Source organism: Rutilus rutilus, assembly GCF_951802725.1.
Source record: "Rutilus rutilus genome assembly, chromosome: 1".
Taxonomy (NCBI): domain Eukaryota; kingdom Metazoa; phylum Chordata; class Actinopteri; order Cypriniformes; family Leuciscidae; genus Rutilus; species Rutilus rutilus.
In genome coordinates this window covers 10,571,594-10,598,201 of record NC_140209.1, presented here as the reverse complement: position 1 = coordinate 10,598,201, position 26,608 = coordinate 10,571,594, and the positions used below count along the sequence as shown (strand labels likewise).

Sequence of the window (26,608 nt, the reverse complement as noted above, 5' to 3'; positions counted from 1 at the left end):
TTGGTGGTTTGAAGAGTATGTAAACATACACGCTGGACGATGGAAAGGTCAGCAAGAGCAAAAGTCACTGCAAAAGCGAGGCACAAGGCAGGCAAAAAGCAAGGCAAAAAGCAACTCATAACTGCTTGTCATTGGGTTATAAGCGTGTCCATCTGACCCGTCCTTCCTAGTGCGACAGCCAATCAGATATTGTCTTGGGCGGGACCTACGCCCCGTTCTCCGGTTCTTGCATGTAATTAGCGTGAAGTCCACATGATCACGTGTGCCCAAACTCCTGAGAGTTTAGTTAAACGCTTTAATAAGTAAACTTAATAGTTTAAATATGGTGCGTCCTACACACATCTACTTTATATCAACATTCTAGAAATCATTTACCCATCAAGTAGGTACCAAAATACATATACTTCCCATAGTGGAGGTGGAACTAAATAAGGATTTCGCTGTGATAAGTGTTTAACACACAAAATTAACTTCAGTAATATACAGCATACATAATACAGAGAATACACATGTATGAGGCAACTTCTGGTGATTAGTTCCTATAACTGAGGTAGAAAACCTTACAAATAGGCTGTAATGAAAGTTAAACACACAGAAAGAACTCCACAGGTTACATAAAATATACATGATACTTAAGATATATGTGAGGTAAATACTGGTGATCAATTCAGCTTATTGGAAGCAATTTTGAGATCGTTGTTTGTATTAAACCACAAGTGGGTTAATTTCAGTCTATTGGTTTTGGAGACGAAAGTCTCTGGAATTTACAACTGCAGAAAGGGGGGTGTCCCCTGGTTTAGGGTTTGTGGTGATTCTGGGCCATAAGAATGCTTTAGCATCCTTCGTTTCCTGATAAGGCTGTGGATTTATGCATTGGGGTCACCACAGGGTTCTTGGCCATTTGGTCTTAAGTTTGTGGAACAAAGAGGAATCTTTTCCTGCTGTCCTGGCATCGCTGGTTTGAGATTAGACACACACAACAAGGGAAAGGGGGGTGACATCTCCTTTAGCCATCTCGGCACCATGACTGTGTTTTATGACTTACTAATGATTCACTGGGGAATCATTCCGAACTGTGGAATGTGGTGTTGGGTTAATATGAAATGGACCGTTCAAGGATAATCCTACATATTCCCCCTTTCGGTCGGTGATGTTCCAGGTGAGGACATCGGCGAGCGCTGGATAAAATAGGCAGAGAGAGAGAGACAACACATACAAACACAACACAACACTCCATCACTTAGCTGAGTTCTGGTGCAAGATTTCGCTTTTGAGAATATTGTGGGCCTATGGCGCGACAGGTTAACAATTATGATGATGATGGTGGCTTTTCTTGATTACCCTAGTTTTGGTTGTGCGACGCACGGGTAGGGGCGTAATCCCAATTAAATTGGTCGAGTTCTCAGATTCGGGATCTGGTTCCGCTCGCTCTTGGTTGCCAGCGTTTTTCCTAGATTTTCGCATTCCGTATGAGATTCGTCGCCTGATAGGTGATTGAAGCTAAATCATCGGTATGGAGGATCTACGTACAACTGCATGGTTATAATTATTTAATCGGTTGCGAGAGTGCCATGACGGGTAGCTCACGGGACTCTGCAATCCACGTTTTTGCACAGTGGACGTAGTGAGTCAATCCTATCGTCAGGCCCTATCCCAAGTTTCTGTAGGTTTAAGATTGTTTAGGTGAGAGGAGTGGAGAGTGGAAGAGAAGGAAGGGAATAAAGCAAGGGAGCATTAGTAATGGCTTCTAGTAATTACTTCTTGTTAGTGGGGCAATCTCAAAAGAGTGGGTGCATATCATTCGAACAGCTCTGAGTAAGGTGTTTATGAAGACAATTGAGTGTTTCATTAAATGTGGTGTAGTGTGTGGTGAAATTGATCTGTGTCAGTCACTTTTGGTTTCCCCCTTTTCTTGTCTGTTGGAGCCCAAGTGCCCTTTTATCTGGTTTCGGTGGACCCAACGTAGGACTGGCTCATTGCGCTTTTGGCTCATCTTGATTCGGTATGCGACAGGTGAGAGCTTGTCCACGATTTCATGGGGTCCTGTCCAGCGAGGCAGGAACTTCTTTGACAGGCGATGGGGACCCGATTGTTGTGACTGCACAAAACTGTAGTACCACACTTTGTCTCCGATGTTGAATTCTTGGTGAGAGGCCTTTTGGTCGTAATAGGCTTTCCGACCTTCTGCACTTTTCTGTAGTTGTTGTTGCGTAAAAGCAAAGGCGGTTCTTAGATGGCGATGCAACTCTTCAAGATACTGGTGGGTGGTATATGCCGTGACAAGGCTCATGTCACCTGGCTGGTAGAGCAGGTGGAGCGGCAGTGTCATTTGCCGTCCCGTCATTAGCTCAAAGGGTGGCACCCCAGTGGACTTGTTAGGAGTTGCTCTGATAGCCATTAGCACTAGCGGGAGCTTGATATCCCAATCCTTTTGGTTCGCAGACACATACTTCTTTAGCATGCTGACCACGGTTCGGTTGGAACGCTCCACTTGCCCAGAGGCGATAGGGTGGTGGCTGATATGAAGCTTGGCCTGTATGCCCAGGAGTTTCCAGACTTCCTGCATGATTTCGGCAGTGAAATGTGTTCCGCGGTCAGAGTTCACTCTCAGCGGCAGTCCAAATCTTGAAAAGATATGGTTCATTAGGAGGCAGGCCGTGGTTTGAGCTGTATCATTGGGAGCGGGAAGGCACTCTACCCATTTTGTGAATTCACAGACGATGGTAAGGAAATATTTGTTACCCCTTGCTGACCTTGGTAGGGGTCCGACCCAGTCGATTTGGAGGTCCGACCATGGGAAGGACATTCCTTTTCGCTGTAGTGGTGCTCTGTGGTTCGGGTTCGCCGGTTGGAATTGGCAACACACCAGGCACCCTTTTACATACTCTGCTACATCTTGCTGCATGCCAGGCCAGTATGCCACTTGTCTTAGTGTTTCATAAGTGGCTTTGGCGCCGTGGTGTCCGGCACATGGTGCATCGTGGGAATGTGTGAGCATAACCCCCCTTTGGCACTGAGGGACAACAAGCTTGGGCGTAGTGAGTTCATCAGGGGCATATACCAGTATGCCATGTTTTAGATGTAGCATGTGCAGGAGTGCATTAAGATGCCGGAGGTCAGAGGAAGCAGCAAGGTCAGAGGTGGTTATGGGGTTTGATTGTGGGTCAGAGAGGTGATTAACAATAGTTTGGATGGCTGCATCCGAAGTTTGGAGAGTTATAATGTCGTCATTGGAAATTTGGGGTGAGATGCTGATTTGGGAGGAGGCGGGGTTTTGCACGGCTTGTGTGTGCTGTCGGCGTGTGATGACAGAAACACATGGGCTGGGTGGGAGGGGTTTAAAAATCCAAGGATCGCCATGTAGCGCGCCAGCTTTGGCAAGGGCATCAGTTTGGTCGTTGTAGTCTTTGTCTTGCCCTGGTTGCCGTGAGTGACCGCGGACCTTTTTCCAATAGACGAGCATGTCGTGTTTCGTGACTATGTCGTCGCATGCTTGGAAGAGATCTTGATGCTTGACAGGTTTGTTGTTGGATGTTTTGAACCCATTCTGTTTCCATATTGGTATGTGGCATGTGAAGCTCAGTCGAGCATAATTTGAGTCAGTACAGATGAGGAGTTCTTTGATGTCGTGAGACACAGCAATTTGGAGGGTGATGAGGATGGCTGCTATTTCTGCATATTGTGATGTGTGAGGGCCCAGTTGGAGCCGTTGTGGTGGGCAGGGGTTGTCGTTGAGCCAGACCACACCTGCTCCCGCCTTGAGGTTACCCTGGTGATTATATGAGCAGCCGTCAACATATGCTGTGGGCATCCCTTGACATACGTTCTCCTCAAAGTATCTGTGGTTGGTTTGTGCTGGTTGTGGAGGTTCTTTAGGTTCAGGTAATGCGTTTGGGGTGTCGTCGGAGCAGTTTTGACAGGCCGCCAGTCCATTGCCTGAGGATGATTTGTGGTTTTGGGCATAGCGTGCTTCGACGTCACGTCCTTGGAGTGTCATCAGCCATGTGGCTATGCGAGCGTTGGTGACCACACCGTCTCTGATTCGCTGGCTGTTAAGGAAAGTTACAGGTTGGTGGCATGTCTCTATGATGACCTTTTGGGCACCAATGTAGTTTGAGAAACGTTGAATGGCCCACACCGTGCAGAGCAAAGCCTTTTCACAGTCTGAGTATTTGGACTCTGGTGGAAGCAGCGTCTTGCTAGCATAGGCGACCACTCGCTTATCTCTGTCGTGGAGCTGGTATAGGCCCGCACTGAGACATTGGCTGGAGAATCCAGCTTCCAGGTAAAATTCTTTCCCTGGGTCAGGGTAGGCCAGACATGGGGCAGAGCAGAGGCGTTGTTTTAGCTCACTCATGGCCTGGTCTTGAGCTTCTGACCACACGAATGGTTGGTCCTTCTTGAGAAGGGAAGTGAGTGGACGTGCAATGTCTGAGTAGTTCTCTATGAATTGTCGTGAGTAATTGCATACGCCTAAGAAGCTGCGAAGTTCTGACACATTAGTGGGCGTTTTGATGTTCTGAATTGCTTGGGTGCGGCTCGACTGTGGCTCGATACCTTGAGGTCCGATGCGCAAGCCCACATAGTTTACTTTGGTTTTACACCACTGTCCTTTGTGGAGAGCAATCTTTGCACCTGCATTTGTTAGTTGGTTCAGAACATGATCTATCTCCTTCAGATGATCAGCGACATTGGTACTCTTCATGAGTACATCATCCACGTAGATAAGGTTGCCTCTGGTTCGTGCATCAGGGCATGCTTTGTTGAGGAAGATATTGAATTCTGCTGGTGAATTGGCATACCCGAAGGGGCACCGGGTGAAGGTGTATTGTCGGTTCCCAAAGGTGAATGCCAGTTTGTGTTGGTCCTCTGGGTGTACAGGAATTGTCCAGAATCCTGAAGCGACGTCCAGAGTTGAAAGAATTGTTGCACCTTTGATTTTTGGAATTTCTTGGTCTAGCTGTGTCATGGGCCATCGTGATAAGGGCACCTGTTGGTTCAACTTACGATAGTCTATGGTGGGCCTCCATTTGCCGTTGGGTTTCAGGACTGGCCAGATGGGGGCTGAGTAGGTGCTGTTGCAATGACGGATGACTCCGTTTTTCAACATTGAGTCAATGATTTCCTGCACGGGCTCATATGATGCAATGGGAATTTTGTACTGCCGTACAAAAGTTGGTGGCGCACTTGGGTGCGTCGGTATGCGTACCGTGTGGATGTTGGTGAGTCCACAGTCCAAAGAGTCTTTTGCAAAGGAGTCTTTGTACTTATACAGGACTTTGTGAAGTCCCTGTCGGTCAGTGTCATTGTGGAGGGCGTCTGCCTCGTTCAGAATTTGTTGGAGCTGAGCGTTGAACCCTGCATACGGCTCTTCCACCGTAGGGTCGTCGGAGAGGCCCTTGACTGTGGGGATTACCAGTTCGTTTGGTTCTGTCACAGGTTGTGTTGAGATGGTGTACACAGCGAGGTGTGCGTCATCCGTAAGTTCTGATCTGCAGACGTTTTCTTGGGACACTGGCAGGATGGAGGTGATGGCAATGGTTTTGAGGGGTGCTGTGAAAACTCTGTGGTCAATGCTTTCTTCTGGCAGTAAGTGGGCTGGTATGGGGCCTATGACAGGTACAGAGAGCTCAAAGTCATGGAATGTTTGGCTGATGAGCCATCCGAGGTGACTTGCTCTGGGGATCTTGATGTCGTTGGCGGTACAGTTGTTGAACAGTACATACACAGCACGAGATGACACTTCCATGAGAGGTGTGGCTTCTAGAGTCAGTCCCAGTTTTAAGCAGTTACGGGAAGGCTCGAAGAAGCCCAGATTGTGGTTGAGGTTTTGGCCAGGTCGCATGTTGAGGCGGACACTGACACTCTTGGTGTAGGCAGGTATCGTTACCTCCTGTTCATTGGTCGTGGCACATACTTCTGGTATGGTTTGCCCAGATTGGAGATTCTTGAGGTTGACTGAAGTGCTTATTTGGCGAGACAAGGGAGCCCATATAGCTTCGTTCAAAGTGTCCACGTAGGCATTGAGTCTGACCATAATGTCTGCTCCGATGTAGATATCGTGTGGCAGGTCGGGGACAACGAGGAAGTAGTGACTTAGGTGTCTGTCGTTCCAGCACATGTCTAAGGCACAGACAGTCTTAGAGGTAATCATGGTTAAGGAGCATGGATTCAAAGGGAAGCGGTTATGCTTGGTGGCATGTAGCAGTTCAGGTTTGTCTTTCTTTAACACTAGAAGTCCCAGAGTTTTGTAACCCTCCTTTAGCCAAGTGGATGCTAACTGGTTAGTCTTTTGGCTATCATTAGCATCAATTCATGTGTAAATGTGGTCATTACCTGAGCAATCTGCAGGGGGGTTGGGGGTGTGTGTGTGAATGGTTGCTGGTGGCTTGTTTGTATGTGTGGGGGAGGGAGGGCTGCTAAAAGCAGAGAACTTGATTGACCAAGTCTCACATTGGCATGTAGGGTCTTGCCCAGGTGTAAACAGGTATGAATTAGCACATCTAATTGCATGCAGCTTGCTCTCAAATGAGAGGTAATTCCTTTTGTGCTGAGGTGGGTAAAATCTCACTGCACATAGCCTACTACTTCAGTGCCCTCAAGAATTCTGTGGTGTACGAACCTCCTCTCCAAGAAAAGAAAACGCAGACAAGACTCACCACTCGGCAGGCCTTGGAAATGATCCTGAGTGAAGTAAACCCTTGTGACTCAGATGGAGAAGACATAGAACTTCAGCCGGATTCGGACTCAGAGCTGTCTGATCTGTCTTCAGGTTAAGTTTCATTTCATATTATTTCCTATTTCATTTCAAACCAGTAAGTGGAAAACACCAAAAAAGCAGAGTGGAGTGACATAAATATTTACTCTGCCTTTTTTGTATTGTCCACTTTTTTGTTTGTACTACTTAGCAGACATTCACTGCCATCTGAAGTGCAAAACATTATTAGTTGTTTCTTTGCTTTAGTTGTATCTTTTTATTTAGGAAGATATTTCAGACATTATTCCGATACAGAGAAGGAGATACTGGAATTATTATTAGTATCTATGCATGCATTTGTGATATCATTTGACTTTTCCATTGCTCACAATTTGAATTTGTTCACACTGCAGATGAGGAGACTGCTCCTCAACCAAAAAAGAGAGCCCGTTTGGGGACTGACCTGACAGAGACAGCGAAATATGGCACAGTGTTGCGTGAAGAACAGGTGGGGACGCGTCTCCCTTTCACCCCAATAAATGCAGATGAAGAGCCAACGGCTAAGGCCAGGAAAAGTATCTCGAGTCGCCTTCAGAGCTTCCAGTGTTTCATCACTCTTGACATGCTTCATAGCATTCAAGAATGGACTATTCAACATGCACAGGAAACGGAGCATGTTCATTGGTTCATGGCCCTCCCTGAACTAATGGCATTTATTGCAATTGTCATCTTGCGGGGGCTTACCAAGGTTCCATCACTACGTGACTGCTGGTCAGCAAACCTGGGAAACCCACATATCATTGGAACAATGCCACGAAACCGCTTCCAAGACATCATGCGACACCTACGCTTTGATGACAGGTCCACCCGGAGTGATCGAGCAAAGACTGATAAGTTTGCTGCAATTTCCAGTGTGTGGGGATGATTTGTCACCAATTGCATCACGTCCTACAACCCTGGTCTACATATCACCGTTGATGATAAGCTTTTCCCGTCAAAGACTCGCTGCTGTTTCCTGCAGTATATTGCAACTAAACCTGACAAGTTTTGGGATCAAGTTTTGGGCACTTGCGCATAAACTTCTTAGCCGGAAAACCACCATCCTCGCCACAGTCAACAAGATTCGCCGGGAAATCCCTCAATCCGCTAGACACACAGATCGCAATGAATTCACCACTCAGGTATGTTGCAGGTCTTTTGTGGTTCTATGTTTGTGTTTCTAATTTTTAGAATCAACACCGCCAAGTGTGTCATTGTGTCATTGTGTGTAAAAGTGCTATGAAAATAACAATTTATCTTATTTATTAGGTGTTTTCAACCACTGCTGCTACGCTGACGGCGTACATGCGGCCAAACGGAAGAAGACCGTCTACATTCTTAGCAGCGTGCACAGCGTGGTTCAGACTGATAATACCACCAAAAGGAAGCCAAACACTGTCACCCTTTACAACACCACAAAGTGCGGCGTGGATGTGATGGACCAGATGGTGCGGGAGTACATTGTCCGCACAGGGACACGGCGCTGGCCAGTTGCCGTGTTCTATAACATGATTGACATGGCAGCACTGAATGCACATGTGCTGTATCAAGCATGCACCGGAAGGCAGGAAAGACGGGTGGACTTCCTGGTGGAGCTTGCAAGAGAGTTGGCTAACTCTCATATGTGTGCGAAGAAGGCAAGAAAAGAACAATTGCTTCGGACACAACCCTCCACACCTAGCCCTGGAAAAAGAGCCATGTGTCAGGTCAAACACCAATGCAAGAACAATCATGCCACTGTGCGATGTGTTCACTGCTACAGATACACATGTGGTAAATGCAGACGGGAGATACCATGGCAGTGCCAGGATTGTGAGTGATTGCTGGAATGTACTCACTCACTTTTTAATATTATTTGTAAATATGTGTACAAATGGTTGGTTTCTTTTTTATTTTATTTTGTACTGTTTTTATCAATAAATCTCAGCAACAAAGAAAAAAAAAAAACGTGTGTTGATTTCTCCCTAAGATGGCAAAGTGAAACACAAGTTTCCTTGAAGTGGCTCAGCATGCCACATCGTTTACATAACAAAAGCAACCGTTCACAGCTGATTAAGGATATTAGCCTAAAGCCTTCCAGCCCATCGGCTGTCCTGCGGGTTTTATAGGTAGAAAAGCCAAATGGCTGCTCTCTGGGACTTCTAGTGTTAAGGCTCTGAAGAGCTTCAGGCTGATGGCTGAGTTTTCGGCCCATAGGGCTAGCACAGAGTCAGGTGCTGTCATGCCTTGAATGTCTATAGCTGTCATCAGTTGAAAGCCATTTGAGCCTGGTTCTGTGGTTTTGAATGCGCACAGAAGAGAAGTTTGACTCTTGCCATGTGGCACCAAGTTTGAGACTTGCTTTTGTCTTGGGCTTGAGTTTTCGCTCAGTGAGCTGGAACCAGTGTCTGTGACTTGACACTGCGCTTCTGTGGAGCATTGTGAGTGAAAGGGAAGGGGCTCCCGAACTTGGGCCCATATCTTTAGTTGCTTAAAGTCTATTAAGGGCTCAAACCGATTCAGCAGGTCTTTGCCGATGAGAAGGGGATATGTGTCCAACGGCGAGATGTACACAGGGTGTATAAGGCTCATTGGTCCGACGGTCAGGTGGATTGGGGCCACCTGCTCCAACCGCAGTCCCGTGTGGGAATAGGCTTGAACATTGAGTGCACACTTTTGAAGTCTGAGAGTTCCACTGGTTCTTTTGGTTCTTTCTTGAATTTCTTCTAAGAGCTGAGTGGACATTAGGGTGATGTCGGCTCCCGTGTCTACTAGGGCCTCTAGTTTGACATGGTGTTCTAGTGTGATGGAGAGGTAGAACTTCCTTGCCACACCTTTCTCGATGAGGTCACCCAGAAGTTGAGGAACTGGAGTTTGGGTTGAGACAGGTAGAGTGTTGTGGTTTGTTTGCTGTTGCTCGCAGGGGTGACAGACAACCAAGATGGCGCTTTCTGGTACTTGAGTGGTTCCATCCTCCTCTGGTTCTTGGAGGTTTCCGTGGTATGAGTTGACATGTGTCGGATCAGGTTCTGAATCTGTTGCTAGGCATTCAGGTCCAGTCTCTTGTTTCCTTGACAATGGTGTTATGGCAGCGTTACTTGTTGTGTTTTGAGGGTGGTGAATGTGAGAGAGGTGGTTATTGCTCTGGCTGATGTGTACCAGGTGGTCGCTGTTCCCTTGCTTCGCCTCTAGTCACGCTGAGTCTGACTTGTCTTTCTTTTCCCATTTCCTGTCCTCTTCATTGCGTTTGAAGAATTCTTTCATGAACATCTGCATCATTTCTTGTGAACTGATACCTGGTGCAGTCTGCTGTTCTTGTGTGGACTCAGTGTGGGCTTGGTCTGATTGATGCCTGGGTGGATTTCGTCGTCGACCCCTTGGGCTAGTTGTTCCTGGGCGCGTGTGTCGCTTTCCTTTAGACGTCCAGTTGGCCTCCCATGAACCTTTTCCTTTTGAGTTTCCATATGACCGTGTCTGGTTCCATGAATTATCCCAGCGGTTTTCGTGCGGCCATGACTGGTCCCATGATTTCTCCCAGTGGTGTCCAGACGTGTGTGGCGGGTCTCGTTGCTTGTGCCAGTGATTGTTTGGTTGTTTGGGTCTGACACTGTCATGAGAGTCCCGTTCTTTTCTGAAAGAGGATTGTCTCTGTTCTTTAGATGGCAGCTTGGTGCTCTCGTGATGCTGGGTGCCCTCTAGGGCTAATCCTTGATGTTGAGTGTTGAAATCACAAACTGCTGGTGGTTTGGTTCCCTTTTCTGAGGCCATCTTTTGTTTGCCATAGGCTTTGTGGGCCAAATCCCTCAACTGTTGTGTAGTCATTGTGCGAGGACAGGCCATGACGCCTAGGTGGTGGCTTACTCCAGGGTGGAGGTTTCTCAGAAAGAGGGTTTTAAAGTTCAAGTCCTCTTCCATGTCAGGTTCATTACGTGCACCAAAATACGCTCGTCTGAGTCTGTTGTAAAAGGCTTGGGGTGTCTCATGCCGGCCTTGTTTGGTTTCTAGGGCGGCCACCAGTCCTTGGTCTGCCTCTGGGTCTGCAAATTCTTTAATTAGGGCTTCTCGGAGGAGGTGGAAGTCTGACTTGGTGTGTGTAGGCTGTCTATCCAAGAAACTTCGCACCTCAGGACTGGATGTTGTTCGAAGCAAATAAAGTCTGTCTCTGTCTGTCACGTTGGATCTCATTTCCAAGTGGAATTCAATATCTTGCAGGTAGGCCTGGACATCTTGACTTCCTGCCACATTTGGGGTGAATTTGTTGATGTTCCTGGCCAGTTTGTCAAGGTCCTTGAGTTCCAGGCCATGTGCAGCTTCGTAGTCGGTTCGGAGAGGCCCCCTTCTCTTGTCAGCAGGGTAGCGCTCCTCCATGACAGCTGGATAGGGCTTTGGTGGTGATTCTTCACTTTTCCTTTGATGTGGCAGTCCCAGGATAGGGGACGCAGCTCTGCTGGGCAGGGGTGAGACCAGAGGACGCCTTGTCCTGGTTGGCTCAGGGTGCAGCTCATACGCATGCTTGAGTTCCTCTCTGATTGAGTCGGATTCTTCTTTTACATAGTCGAGCTGTTGAGTCAAGTCGCTGATCTGATTTCGTGACCTTTCAAGATGGTTTTCAAGGGCCTTTATTCGGCTGTTCTTGTCTCTGAAGTCAGCCTTGGCTTTTTCCAGTAGCTGCTCTGCATACTGTAACTTGTTGGCCAGATCTTCTTGGGCCGCCTTAGCTTGTTCTAATTCTCTGTTGGTGGTTGTCAATGTTTCTTGAAGCCTTTCGATTTCCTCTTTGGCGCCTGGCTCCACCTCATCGGACCCTTCCTGTTGGTCCTGTGCTTCCAGTTCTAACTGCTTGATGCGTTGTTTTGCGCGAGTCAGCTGCTCCTGGAGGTGAGCTTCTTGCTCATCGCTCAGCTTGAGTGAGGCTATCAGCGTGTGACTTAGGGACCCAGTGATCTTTGCTATCTCTTTGTGGTTGTAGCTGCGAGTTGGATCCTGTGTTGTGATGTCAGAGATGTTGGCATCCAGTTGTTCTTGCGTGTGCTGTCGTAGGTTGTTGGCAGCCTGGGGCAAGAAGTTGCATGTCACGATACTTAACCAGTTCTCTAAGTCTTCCCAGTGGGTGGTGTGATCATCAGTGCGAGACATGTTGGCACAAGGTAGGGAAAACCTGGAAAAGAGACTGGCACAGATCTGTGAAAGTGTGTGTGAGCTAAGTATGTGATGGGTGGTTAAGTGTGGTTTGCTGGAACTGTGGGCCTCCGTTGACGTGTACTGCTACTTGTAGTCTCTGTGGGAGAAAAGAGTGCATACAGCTTGGAGGATACAGCTGAGAGGAGGGAGAGTGAGCAAAGACCAGACAAAGCAAGGTGATACTCAAAGACAGATAGCAATCAGGGCTGTGAAACAAAGAACTAAAACTAAAATAATAGTAATGAATATTTTTTTTTTTTGTAAATAATTCAATAGAGATACTTCAATGAAGGTCAAATTGAAAGGTACCTGGAATCTCTTAATTCTGTGTATTATTGTTGTTATAACTTCCTCCTGGTAGAAAGAAAGTGTTAACGACAATAATCGTGCTCCTTCTTATAGGATCGACACCATACACCTGTTACATGCTCTTTTTTTTTTTGGAATGCGTTAAGTGAGCGGTAGTCGTTTATTGTTCCTCCTATCAATTTATTTATTAATTTATTTACTTATTCAGCAATTTATTCGACTGTGTAGGATGCCAAAAATGTAGGGTAGCGTGCGGTGCAAGGAGGGTGAATTCACACGACTGTTAAAACTGAACAGAATGTTTGCAAACAATTTCTTTTGAAAACTTCCTGTAATTACTCATTGATTCTCACAGGTTCAGTTCCAGAAATATCATGGGTAGAAGAGAGAAGAGCAGAAAAGACAAGGAAGGAGTTAAATGCAAGTGAGGGAAGGGATACTGACTCAATTAGCATGTGGATCTAGTTGACCAATAGTTATGCTATGGTAATATGCTAATCCACTAAACCTTACTGCGATTAAAGGCTGCTTTTATTTGGTGCACACCTAAATAAAACAATGTAAAAAGGGAGTTGTTTCCACTTTATCATTAAACTCGCAGAGTGTTTTATCTATACATTTATGTCAATAAATACATTACTGCTCCCACTGAAGATAGGAGAAGGGAAAATGGAGCGGAAGGGAAAACAATACTGGCAATAGGAGATTTTGAAAACAAAATTAATCAAAAATAAAATAAAAATAAAAGAAAATAAAAAGAAAAGAAAATTAATGTAAAATTAAAAGTAAATAAACAAAATTTTAATTATTGTCGTCTCTTTATTTAAAACAAATGAACGATGAAGTTCCTCGTTATTTATTTAAAAGAAATGAGACTAACAGTGTAATCCAAGCGTTAATAATAATTAACATGCAAAGGAACCGCTTATGACGGTATAGAATGAGAGAGAAAACAAATGAAAGTGGGAAATAAACAAAGCAGAGTAAATAAATAAAATAAAATAAAGGGGAAAAAAATGAAGGAAAAATAAAATAATAATAATAATAAAATAATACAAAAATGAAGAAAAATAAAATGGCTGATCTAATTGGTAACTGGTTTACTTAAACTTTGAAGGTCAAGATTTCCTATTACACAATTGAAGAGCTATTGCCAATGTAATGCTTAGGGTATTGGTGATTACGATTAGCCTAGATTTAACTCTAGTTAATTGTAGATTCGTCACAAATTCAATACTTTTGAGTCAATATTCCTTTAATGGGGAGAGGGAGGTGAAAAAGAGTAAAACATAAAATGGGAATGTTCACAGATTGTTAGAGTGGAGATGTGAAAAGGTTAAATCATTTCAACACTGCTACACAACACACTGCATCCAGCTTCAGCGAGCCACACCAATGCTTGCGCTAACCTACGAGGCTAATGGCTTTAGCATAGACTTCCGTGAACACCTGAGTTGTTTACAACAGTGCGCGCATGCGCACTTGAGGGTCAACCCGAAAATCTTTTAAGACTTCCGTGTCACGGCTGTTACTATGGTCACGCACAGCCATACAGTTCAAGACGCACGTGGGTATGTCTGCGTGCAGACAAAGTTCAAAACATTACATGAAATGGCGGCGCATTTCTGTATTACACAAACACTGGGCGCTTATTCTTTACGATATAGCGCTCAATAAATCTCAGCTCTTTGTGAGTGAGGCAAAATATTTCGTGCACTGCAGATGCACTGTTAAAACAATAACGTTATTGCGATCTCGGCGGATCGGAATTCTTCGTGTCAGTTTCTGTGGACACGCAACACAGCATGCAGGATTTACTGCATCAATTTACTTGATCAAGATTAACAAAACTCCCATTCAAATCAGACTCGGACACGTAGTGTTTCACGAGTAACAGTATCTACTTCACCAAGTGAGTCAATACAAACAGGTACATTAGTTAGCTACTCTAATGTCAACCTAGGGAGACAGCTTAGTTGATTTAATATTGGAACACGCAATAATTAATCAATATAGCTATAACAAGGCCTTTTAGGAAGAAAGTAAGGAACACGCTTACTTCTGTCCTGGTGCGCTGTAAGGCGACTTTCTTTTGTCTCAACAGACAATCTTAAATTCGTTTACTGCAGTTTCAACAATAACAACAAAACACTTATACAAACTAAACGTGAGTTTAGATTTCCATTCATTCACACAACGCCCTGTTATGCGCTCTTAACGTCAACAATAAAATACTCGTTTTCCTGTGTCTCTAATCTATCTTTCCGGACCAATAGATTAGATACAATCACAAATGACTTGTTTTGTGCTTACAATTTAGTTTAAACTGCCAGCATTTTTCTCCACCATAAATATGTAAGATTAATAAGGGAATAGGATCAATATAACTCAAAGGGGATTGAATTACAGGGAATTATTATGCAAATTATTCAGAATTAATATTTAACACTTTATCAACTATTCGTCCACCGATAAGTTGAGATTAGGGTATTTTATCAATTCTGGACAGAATATTATCCCGTGGCCTACGGTAATAATATCACAAAGTTATGATAACTGATTAATATGAGCAAGGTAGCAAAATCTACAGTTTAAGGCAGTAACTTGTAAGCACACAGCACAAGACGCTTGTATGTAAAATCAACCAAGACTTTATTGAACTACTCTAATACACACAAACTAAACTAACGAGAACACACAAACATTCATTCAAATAGTGACAGATAGTGATGTTATTAACGGAGTGTGAATGGAGTCCCAAATGTCTAGCGTTAGACACTATTTCTTGACCGCAACCTGAGAGAATCAACCTACTAGCACTTTAATCTTAGTTCGTTTTCTTAATAAGATTTGCACCAGTTCAGCCAGAATTAGGAGATATTGTGTACTTGCGTTTAGATGCTCCTGAGCGCGTGCGTTCCCTGTGACGAAGTTGCCGGAGAGGGAATCTCTTCGGCGCTGATTGGCTGGCAGTCGGTCGATGATGCGTTCTGAGGGACAACACTCGATGGTGAGTGGTTGGTTGGCTTTGCCGGGTGGCGCTTCGTTCGCGGGATTTCCTGGATTGAGGGTTGCTATGCAACGGAGTTTCCTCTGAATCTGGAGCGACTCTGAGAGGGGTTTCTTTGACGAAGTTCAACGAAGGATCTTACGGAAGAGTTGATGAGTTTTGCGTGAGCTCTTGGTGGTTTGAAGAGTATGTAAACATACACGCTGGACGATGGAAAGGTCAGCAAGAGCAAAAGTCACTGCAAAAGCGAGGCACAAGGCAGGCAAAAAGCAAGGCAAAAAGCAACTCATAACTGCTTGTCATTGGGTTATAAGCGTGTCCATCTGACCCGTCCTTCCTAGTGCGACAGCCAATCAGATATTGTCTTGGGCGGGACCTACGCCCCGTTCTCCGGTTCTTGCATGTAATTAGCGTGAAGTCCACATGATCACGTGTGCCCAAACTCCTGAGAGTTTAGTTAAACGCTTTAATAAGTAAACTTAATAGTTTAAATATGGTGCGTCCTACACACATCTACTTTATATCAACATTCTAGAAATCATTTACCCATCAAGTAGGTACCAAAATACATATACTTCCCATAGTGGAGGTGGAACTAAATAAGGATTTCGCTGTGATAAGTGTTTAACACACAAAATTAACTTCAGTAATATACAGCATACATAATACAGAGAATACACATGTATGAGGCAACTTCTGGTGATTAGTTCCTATAACTGAGGTAGAAAACCTTACAAATAGGCTGTAATGAAAGTTAAACACACAGAAAGAACTCCACAGGTTACATAAAATATACATGATACTTAAGATATATGTGAGGTAAATACTGGTGATCAATTCAGCTTATTGGAAGCAATTTTGAGATCGTTGTTTGTATTAAACCACAAGTGGGTTAATTTCAGTCTATTGGTTTTGGAGACGAAAGTCTCTGGAATTTACAACTGCAGAAAGGGGGGTGTCCCCTGGTTTAGGGTTTGTGGTGATTCTGGGCCATAAGAATGCTTTAGCATCCTTCGTTTCCTGATAAGGCTGTGGATTTATGCATTGGGGTCACCACAGGGTTCTTGGCCATTTGGTCTTAAGTTTGTGGAACAAAGAGGAATCTTTTCCTGCTGTCCTGGCATCGCTGGTTTGAGATTAGACACACACAACAAGGGAAAGGGGGGTGACATCTCCTTTAGCCATCTCGGCACCATGACTGTGTTTTATGACTTACTAATGATTCACTGGGGAATCATTCCGAACTGTGGAATGTGGTGTTGGGTTAATATGAAATGGACCGTTCAAGGATAATCCTACAGTAGTATAAAAAAAAAAAAATTGGATTTGCTCGACCGCCATGACAGTCGCAGCAAGCGGAGTGATACAAACAGTGAAACGGTCAAGTCAAGTCTCCTTTATTTATAGAGTGCTTTTTACAATACAGATTGTATCAAAGCAGCTTAAAGAGAAAACAGGAAAATAATGCAACAAAGTTTGCTTCTAGAAGAAAATATCATCACAATCCACCTTAAGTAAGTTCAGTGATTTTTTTTTTTTGTAAAACGATATTTAGTTCATTTATATACTGTATATTACATCTCTGGAGAAAACCAGGATGTCATCGTCCAGCTCAGTTCAGTTCTCATATAATGGTGTCAATGCAGGAGATCAATAATATTGTTGATTATTAAATCTCCCCAACTTATCAATGGTTAGAGTGCTGTTACTGGGTGAATATCGGCTGGAAAAGGCTCTCAGCCAATCAGATTCGAGAACCAGGAAGAATTGTTGTGTAAAAAAAAGTAAATGTATTGAATTTGTTTATATAGAAATTACTTTGTCTATAAAATAGCACTTTTGTTTAGAAAGAAATGAGAGATATATTTTCAGGTTTTTACAATCACAATACAACAGATTAATTAATCAATATACATATCATACAGTATATCCTGAACATGGCAATCTCAAAAAACGCATAAATCCAATTCTCATCAAATCCTTTAGAGAATGAAATTAGAAATGAGTATATGAAGATTAGGCCTTTGTTGTTCAATCAGATTAACTATGGCCCTGATTTTAATATTGCAACTGCTATTAATGCTGCTGCTCCTACTGTTGCTACCACTCCTGTTGCCACTCCTGCTGCCACATTTCGTGCTGTTTTCTTATGGTCTCTCAGTTTTTGTTTTAAAGCCTCTAGTTTAATCCTTCTCTGGGCTTCTTTAAATCTCTCATTAGTGTAGTGCTGTCCTCCATTGATCCTCACCATTTCATCAATCTTCTTCAGCAGTTCTGTGACCTGAGAGCGATTACTCGTGTCTTCGTTGTTGAATGAGTGAAATCTGCCACCGCACTCATCAACAAGAGCCTTGAGATCATCACTTTCACTGATATATTCATCTAATGAAAGCCCCTTCAGAAGATCAGTGTGAGTGAACAGAATGATGGTGTGATGAGAAGCTTTTTCTCCAAAGTTTTTCTGAATCCATTTCACTGTTTTCTTCTCTTCTTCTGTGAATCTCACATCCAGTCTGATGACCAGCAGAAACACATGAGGACCAGGAGCAGACATGTAGATGCACTTCACAATCTCTTTCTTGAGTTCTTCTTCACTCATTGACGTATCATAAAGTCCTGGACTGTCGATCACTGAGATGATTTTATCCTCCTCCACTGCAGTCACACATCCTTGACAGTGTCTAGTCATAGACTTAGCAGAACAACCTTGATTAAACACAGAGTCGCCGATGATGGTGTTTCCTGTTGAACTCTTTCCTGATCCAGTTTTACCCAACAGCACAATCCTCAGATCTGATAAAGAGAGAGGAATTTAAAATGTTATTTACACTTTAAAAATGATGCTTAATAGGGGCCCTTTACTCAGTGGGCCTCGAAATTACATAAAATGACTAATAAGACAGAATAAGTATATAAAATAAGTTAATTAGCATTATTTTAATTTACCCCCTCAACAATTTTCCCATCAAATAACCAGGGTTTCAATTGTTTTGAAAAACCTGGATATGTTGTATGAGGTCAGCTAATTTTAAAAGTGTGATTTCTAGAAAAGTCATAGTAATGGTACACCATTAGAGGGGTGTTTTACACACCATTACACACTAACTAAAGTTAAAAAGGTGAAATCATAATCAACCACCCCTTTAGGATAATTCATGGCCAGGTGTTGGTGGTTCTTTGCCTCCATATCGTGTTTTTTGTTTGCCTCCAATCAATGCACAACGAGCCATAGATTATCACTTACAAATAATTTACCTTTTTACGTGAAAATCTCTCAGAATTAAAATAAATAAAACCACAAATGGCTAAATATGTACCCAATTTTAAATGCAAACTTTCTCTAGCAATCTTCTGTATCAGTCCTTCCATCTCTTCCTGGCTCTTCACCTGTTTCCTGAGATCTCCCTGGTCTGCAGAATCCTTCTCTCTCAGATTCAGTTTATTCAGTTTCACTTCTTGTTTCATCTCCTCCTCCTTCGGGTAGATCTTATGGCTGTAGTTCTGTCCTCCATTGTTCTTCACCATTTCATCAATACTCTTTAAGAGCATTTTGATCTGGTAGGGATCGCATTCACTTTTGCTGTTTATCACGTGATGTCTTCCCTCAAAGTAGTTCAGCAGCTCTTTAATATTTTCACTCTCAATGATTTGAATCCATTCTTTTCTGGATATTTTTTCTCTTCCAATAAACAGCACCATAGTGAACCTCATAGCTTGAGCCCCAAAGTTCTCCAGGATTTGCTCCACAACGTTCCTCTGCTCCTCTCTGCAAGTCTCCAGATTGATGATGAGGAGGAACAGGTGAGGAACAGGATTGGAGAGATCCAGGCTCTTCATCATCTGCTTCTGCAGCTCTTCATCAGTCAGTCGAGGGTTGAAGAATCCTGGAGTGTCGATGATGGAGATGTTTCTGTCTTCTACTCTTCCTCTCTGTATCTCACTCTCTCTGGTTCTGCTTTCTTTAAATGCCTCTCGACCCAGTATTGCATTTGCTGTTGGACTCTTTCCAGCGCCAGAGACTCCCAGCAGCACAATCCTCAGATCCATTAAATCATGTTGTTCATCAGGCTCTGTGAAAGAGAGCGTTTTTTGAAAGAATTAAGATTAAGTTTAAGAATAAGTTTGCTTTCATCTAATTATAAAATTACCTTTAATCATATTGACAAAACCATACAGTCATTTTATATTTAATTACAATGCTTTAGTCTATGTTTTCTGATTGAGTGTTATCTGCTCATTTTAGTGGGAACATAAATGTTGATCTGCAAATTTAACAGTCATTTGAGCGTTAAAACAGCCATGTTGATCTGCTTTATCAATGCAGAAATGTATTCTGAAAACAACTGCAATTACTGAAAAAGACTTAAACTTAAAGTCAATGATCAAGAGCCCAACTAAAGCAAACACTGACTAAACAAACTAAACATTTTCAACTAAACATCAACATCTAAACCTCTGTTAATTCTCAATAAAAACTTCTGTAGACGTCTGACAGAAATAAAGTCAGTCTGGTTAGTAATAAGTGAAGCTGGTAATGCTGTTTGTGGAGTTGTGTAATCCTCCTCTGCTGAGATCTTCACAGATGTATGTCTTCTTTTATCTTCATTTTATTTCATCTAAGGCTGTGTCTGAAGAAAGTTGTAGTTTTTCTTCTTATTTCTCTTTTGAATGATTGAAAGAATGTTTCAGGAACATCATACTAACCTTAAATAACACTGTAGTAACATGAAGGAAACTGGACATTTCTATGTTCTTGGAATGTTACGAATGAACGTTTCTAGAATGATGAATTGTTAATCAAAATAAACGTCAAGAAAACTGGACTTTTTTTTTATGTTCCCAGAACCAACACTGAATATATTTGGAGAATGTTCTTATAACAAAAAATCTGTTAGCTGGGAATGATTTAACATTGTTTTTACAGGTTGTAACCAGACCAACAAATACTTGGAGTACTTTTAAGAAACTTTACTGACTCCTTTACAACCCCTAAAGGGGGGGTGGGGGGTTGCACCTGAGATCCACGTCTCTCTCCTACACAGGGCCTCTTAAACAAGGCACTTGGACTATGAGGGCTCCCTGGAACTTACTGTTGGGCCCTATGTGAATATGAAGGCCCTGTGGATTTACAAATTTAAGAATCTGTATAAGATCTGCTGATCTTATGTCCTTACATAACATAACATAACATAACATAACATAACATGAAAATCTAAGGTAGAGCACATTGAATTTAACATTTAAGGTTATGATGATGATATCAGCTCTGCCCTACTAAGGCAAAAGACCTTAACTCACCAGAGTGTGAAACTGAGAAAAATGACTTTAAAGTTATCTTAATGTCCTGACAATTGAGTTATAGGTATAATATTGTAATTTTCACATGTTGTAGTGCAAGGGTGCCCAACCAGTCGATCGCGGTCGACCTGTCGATCGCGGACTGCTTTCCAGTCGATCGCGAGAGTAGGCTATATTGTAGCCTACTCTGGTTTGCCCTTTCTCTCTCTTCACCGCTCCTGCGTCTCAGACCTCAAAAACATTATATATTAACCTTTATAGACATAGTATTTCTTGAGTAAAGAAAACGCTGTACTTATATAAAAATATATATTTATTTAATCTTACAAGATCACTGATTACGTTCAGCTATGCTGGCCGAAGGAGGAGGGGCGGAGCTAAGAGGAGCTATGAGCTGTGAGGTTTTGCTTGACAGTCTAAGGCGGACGTACATGGTGCGATTTTTGCCGTTTTTACGAGCTCGCAGAGCATTTTTTTCACTAGGGAGAAATCGAGTGGAATCGGTGATGCTCGCAGCGTGTGAGAGGAATTACGAGCCGACGAGCCGAGCTGAGCATGTTATGAGCACCTCGACCTCCCGATAATTTTTAAACATGTTTTAAAAAAAATTCGGGGAGTCGGCCCGATTTTCACCAGCTGTCCCCTATTGCCAAATCATACAACCACGTCGATGGGGCTATACCTCAGTGGCAGCAACCATACAGCGTGCGCATACACTGTCACACACACACACACACACACACACACACACACAGAGAGAGAGAGACACACCTATCTCTCTCTCTCTTGTAAGTTTTTATGTTGAAAGGAACGCTACTGTTCTCTGCTTTTCAGCAAATCATTTGCACACACATTTCTGTCATTTTTCTATCTGGAGCTTTGCCTGCATCATGCAACATTGACGGTCTCTGTGTTTAACGCGAAAGCTCACGTGATTGCTGCCGGCTCGGGATAAAATTCGTGCAGGACAGTCGTGCCGTGTACCAGCTGCTTTGACGCGATTATCAGTTAAACTGACTCGCAACTCACGACCTCCCGAGTGTCCGAACTCGCACCGTGTGCGTAACAAGATTTAACAAGTAACAAGTAACAAGATTTAACACAAGCTGTTTTAATTCTTTTCATTGGTTGTAAACTATTTGTAAAATTCACTGAAATTCACTGACAGACATAAAGTTTGACCAATAGCATTGATTTATGAAAAAAATAACAGCGAAGAAATTATGGGCTGAATTCGAAATCGCATACTAACATACTCATACTATTTCAAATACATGTCAGAAATAGCAAGAGTAGTAGGCTATGTTAGGAGCTAATCTGAATTCAGCCAGGATTTTAGCTAGGCACGTTACATTATTAGTAGGGACTCGCTGGCATTCCGGCTCGTTGACTCAGCTCACTGAAAAGAGCCGGCTCTTTTGGGTGACAAACGGCTCTTTAAAAAAATAAATGTTTTAACTATGACTTTGACTATGATAGGTGTGAAAACAATTCTAATAAAATTGTTAAACAATGTCTAACCATTTTTTTTAAATGCCTTGATTTGTTACAAAAAAATACTAAACCTTTCCATTTAAATTACATCTTTTTAATGTATAGAAACAACATTCAAAACAATAATATAATAGAACCCATATTAAAGAAAAAAATAATAAATATTCAGAAATATAAATAACTGAAAGGATTAAACTGGTCCCTCTTTTTCTCTCTTCTTTATTGTTATAACCAGCACTCTAGGATTATAACTAGCATGAACACACACTATTATTTTAAATAAAATTATTCAATATTTCATTATTACATAATTATTTAATTTCTACAGGCTATATTTTTTTTAAAAAGAGTCGGCTCTTCAGATATGCGAGCTCCCGACGTTCACCTCATTCGCGCCACTACTCACTGTTACTATGGAGACGTTGAGAGTCGCGACGTCAGAAAAATAAAACACAACTATGGCAGAAGCCAAAAAACCGAAAACTTATCATTTTCATTCTGACTGGGAAGAGGATTACTTTTTTGTTTATTCAAATTCGAAGTCCATCTGTCTTATTTGTAATTCAAGTGTGGCCTTACCGAAGAAGGGCAATTTGGAGCGGCATTTCAAGACCGTGCACAAAAGCTATGATGCAGATTTCCCGGCTAAATCAGCTCTACGCACCCGAAAAGTCCGGGAATTGAAGGGGCAGTTAGCAGCACAGCAGTCAATTTTTACCAGGCCAAACACCAAGGGTAAGGCTGCAACTATAGCATCTTTTCGTGTCAGTCATGTTCTTGCAAAACACAAGAAGTCTTTCAAGGACGGCGAAGTTGTGAAAGAAGCGTTTGTTGAGGCTGCAGACGCACTTTTTGGTGACTTTAAGAATAAAAGTGACATCATAGCTGCCATTAAGGATGTGCAATTATCCCGTGGCACTGTTACACGGCGATGTGAGGGAATGGCAGAGGATATCGAGGAGCAGTTAAGGAAGGATGTTGAACAGTGCAAATGTTTTTCTCTTCAATTCGACGAGTCAACTGATGTTGTTGATGTGGCACAACTATGTGTTTTCATTAGAATGGTTTTTGGAGACATGGGTGCAAAAGAAGAGCTGCTCACCATTTTACCATTGAAAGGACACACAAGAGGCGAAGATATTTTCCAAGCTTTCATGGAATTTGTCAACAAGACCCAATTGCCCCTCTTCAAACTCATCTCTATCACAACGGACGGTGCTCCAGCAATGGTGGGCCGTACCAGCGGATTCATTGCATTGTGCAAACAGAGTGAATATTTCCCGGACTTCCTTAATTACCACTGTATAATCCACCAGCAGGCATTATGTAGTAAGATTTTAAACATGAAAGAAGTGATGGATGTTGCAATGAAGATTGTGTGCTCCGTTCGGGCCAGGAGTCTACAGAGAAGGTTATTCCGTGCTCATTTGGAGGAGACCGGTGCAGAACACACAGACCTGTTGCTGCACACAGATGTTAGATGGCTGAGTAGAGGTAAATTTTTAGCGAGATTCTCAGAGTTGTTGCCTGAAATCAAAGATTTTCTGAAGTTTTCGAAACATGCAGAATATGCCCAGCTAGAGGACTACCAGTGGCTATTGGATTTAGCGTTCCTGACAGATCTCACTGACCTGCTGAATGGTTTTAATTTAGAGCTGCAGGGTAAAGACAAACATGTAATCAACATGATCAGTGCAGTAAACACATTTAAAAGCAAGCTACAACTGCTTTCAAATAGGCTGCAACGCTATGACCTACGGAACTTTCCTCACATGCAGGCAGAACTTCAGCGTCAGGGCAAAGACTTTGTGCAGCTTGACAGTGCACGTTTTGAGGAGCAAGTTCAGAGCATCTTGTTAGAATTTGAGAGGCGCTTTACAGATTTTGGATCCATCGAGCCTGTTGCCAGCTATCTGTGTTTTCCATTTGGTCCAAGTATTGATGTGGATTGTGTTGCCTCCAAAATTGTATCACTGTTCCACTTAGATAACACTGCTGTTGAGAATGAGATCCTCACACTGCAAAATGACATTGAGATCAAATCCAGGGCAACATCTGACATGAATGGAGAGTTCTGGTACTTACTGACTGAACAAAAGTATCACAACCTCAGAAAATGTGCTTTCAACTTGACAGCACTTTTCGGGTCAACCTACTTGTGTGAGTGTGCTTTCTCTCACATGAAAATCATCAAGTCAAAGTACAGATCTACAATGACTGATGACCACCTTCTGGCCTGCTTAAGACTTGCAACCAGCTCTTACTGCCCTGACTACGAGAAACTAGCTGCCTCCTCCCAGTGCCAGAGGTCCCACTAAGGTAGAGAAATAACTTTATTATATGTTTTTGTTATTATACATGTCTGAGTGTTTCTCTGACCCTTGCTATCTCCAACTCTCTCTGATTGTCTGCAGACTGCCTACTGACCCAAAGCCTGTTTCTGATTGTTCTGCTGCCTGCCTACTGACCTCCAGCCTGATTCTGTTTGTTCTGCTGCCTGCCTACTGACCTCCAGCCTGATTCTGATTGTTCTGCTGCCTGCCTACTGACCCAAAGCCTGATTCTGGATTCTGATTGTTCTGCTGCCTGCCTACTGACCCAAAGCCTGATTCTGGATTCTGATTGTTCTGCTGCCTGCCTACTGACCCAAAGCCTGTTTCTGATTGTTCTGCTGCCTGCCTACTGACCTCCAGCCTGATTCTGTTTGTTCTGCTGCCTGCCTACTGACCTCCAGCCTGATTCTGATTGTTCTGCTGCCTGCCTACTGACCCAAAGCCTGATTCTGGATTCTGATTGTTCTGCTGCCTGCCTACTGACCCAAAGCCTGATTCTGGATTCTGATTGTTCTGCTGCCTGCCTACTGACCCAAAGCCTGTTTCTGATTGTTCTGCTGCCTGCCTACTGACCTCCAGCCTGATTCTGTTTGTTCTGCTGCCTGCCTACTGACCTCCAGCCTGATTCTGATTGTTCTGCTGCCTGCCTACTGACCCAAAGCCTGATTCTGGATTCTGATTGTTCTGCTGCCTGCCTACTGACCCAAAGCCTGATTCTGGATTCTGATTGTTCTGCTGCCTGCCTACTGACCCAAAGCCTGTTTCTGATTGTTCTGCTGCCTGCCTACTGACCTCCAGCCTGATTCTGTTTGTTCTGCTGCCTGCCTACTGACCCAAAGCCTGTTTCTGATAGTTCTGCTGCCTGCCTACTGACCTCCAGCCTGATTCTGATTGTTCTGCTGCCTGCCTACTGACCCAAAGCCTGATTCTGGATTCTGATTGTTCTGCTGCCTGCCTACTGACCCAAAGCCTGATTCTGGATTCTGATTGTTCTGCTGCCTGCCTACTGACCCAAAGCCTGTTTCTGATTGTTCTGCTGCCTGCCTACTGACCTCCAGCCTGATTCTGTTTGTTCTGCTGCCTGCCTACTGACCTCCAGCCTGATTCTGATTGTTCTGCTGCCTGCCTACTGACCCAAAGCCTGATTCTGGATTCTGATTGTTCTGCTGCCTGCCTACTGACCCAAAGCCTGATTCTGGATTCTGATTGTTCTGCTGCCTGCCTACTGACCCAAAGCCTGTTTCTGATTGTTCTGCTGCCTGCCTACTGACCTCCAGCCTGATTCTGTTTGTTCTGCTGCCTGCCTACTGACCCAAAGCCTGTTTCTGATAGTTCTGCTGCCTGCCTACTGACCTCCAGCCTGATTCTGATTGTTCTGCTGCCTGCCTACTGACCTGCAGCCTGATTCTGATTGTTCTGCTGCCTGCCTACTGACCTCCAGCCTGATTCTGATTGTTCTGCTGCCTGCCTACTGACCCAAAGCCTGTTTCTGATAGTTCTGCTGCCTGCCTACTGACCTCCAGCCTGATTCTGATTGTCTGCTGCCTGCCTACTGACCCAAAGCCTGTTTCTGATTGTTCTGCTGCCTGCCTACTGACCTCCAGCCTGATTCTGGATTCGGATTGTTCTGCTGCCTGCCTACTGACCCAAAGCCTGATTCTGGATTCTGATTGTTCTGCTGCCTGCCTACTGACCCAAAGCCTGTTTCTGATTGTTCTGCTGCCTGCCTACTGACCCAAAGCCTGTTTCTGATTGTTCTGCTGCCTGCCTACTGACCTCCAGCCTGATTCTGATTGTTCTGCTGCCTGCCTACTGACCTCCAGCCTGATTCTGATTGTTCTGCTGCCTGCCTACTGACCTCCAGCCTGATTCTGATTGTTCTGCTGCCTGCCTCTGACCTCCAGCCTGGTTCTCGACTCGCCTCTGTTTGATCCCTGAAACTGTCTATGCAGATATTGACCTTTGCCTGGAGTTTCTGTTTAATAAATTGTTGCAAATGGATCTGTCTCTGCCTTCTGATTCACAACAGATTTATTATATATGGATTAGAGCTACTTTTCTGTTTGTTTTGTGCATATTAAATTTGCAGATGCGCTGTGAGTAGCGACTGGCTTTCCGTTTGGACTGGTAGATCTCGGCACACTGATAAATCTAAAAGTAGATCTTTGTTCAAAAAAGGTTGGGCTCCCCTGTTGTAGTGTATACCTGTATTAACCTATCTACAAAAAAAATGTTGAACTCAAATTTGACCTTTGCCCCTTTTGGAAG

General features: G+C 43.5%; 2 protein-coding genes across 2 annotated transcripts in view; one reads left to right on the top strand and one right to left on the bottom strand.

The window, feature by feature from the left end:
- The window catches only part of LOC311287301 (GTPase IMAP family member 8-like), a 446,844-nt gene that overhangs the window by 401,474 nt on the left and 18,762 nt on the right, over positions 1-26,608 (top strand). The window lies entirely within an intron of this gene.
- Positions 17,181-26,608, bottom strand: part of LOC311287374 (GTPase IMAP family member 8-like) — a 39,644-nt gene continuing 30,216 nt past the window's right edge. Inside the window, exons 3-4 of the mRNA XM_084404184.1 lie at positions 18,533-19,285; positions 17,181-18,008 (exon numbers count right to left, since the gene is read on the bottom strand). Of these exons, the coding sequence (XP_084260310.1) occupies positions 17,260-18,008; positions 18,533-19,285 (1,502 nt within the window). The 3' untranslated portion in view covers positions 17,181-17,259. The remainder of the gene's footprint in view (positions 18,009-18,532; positions 19,286-26,608) is intronic.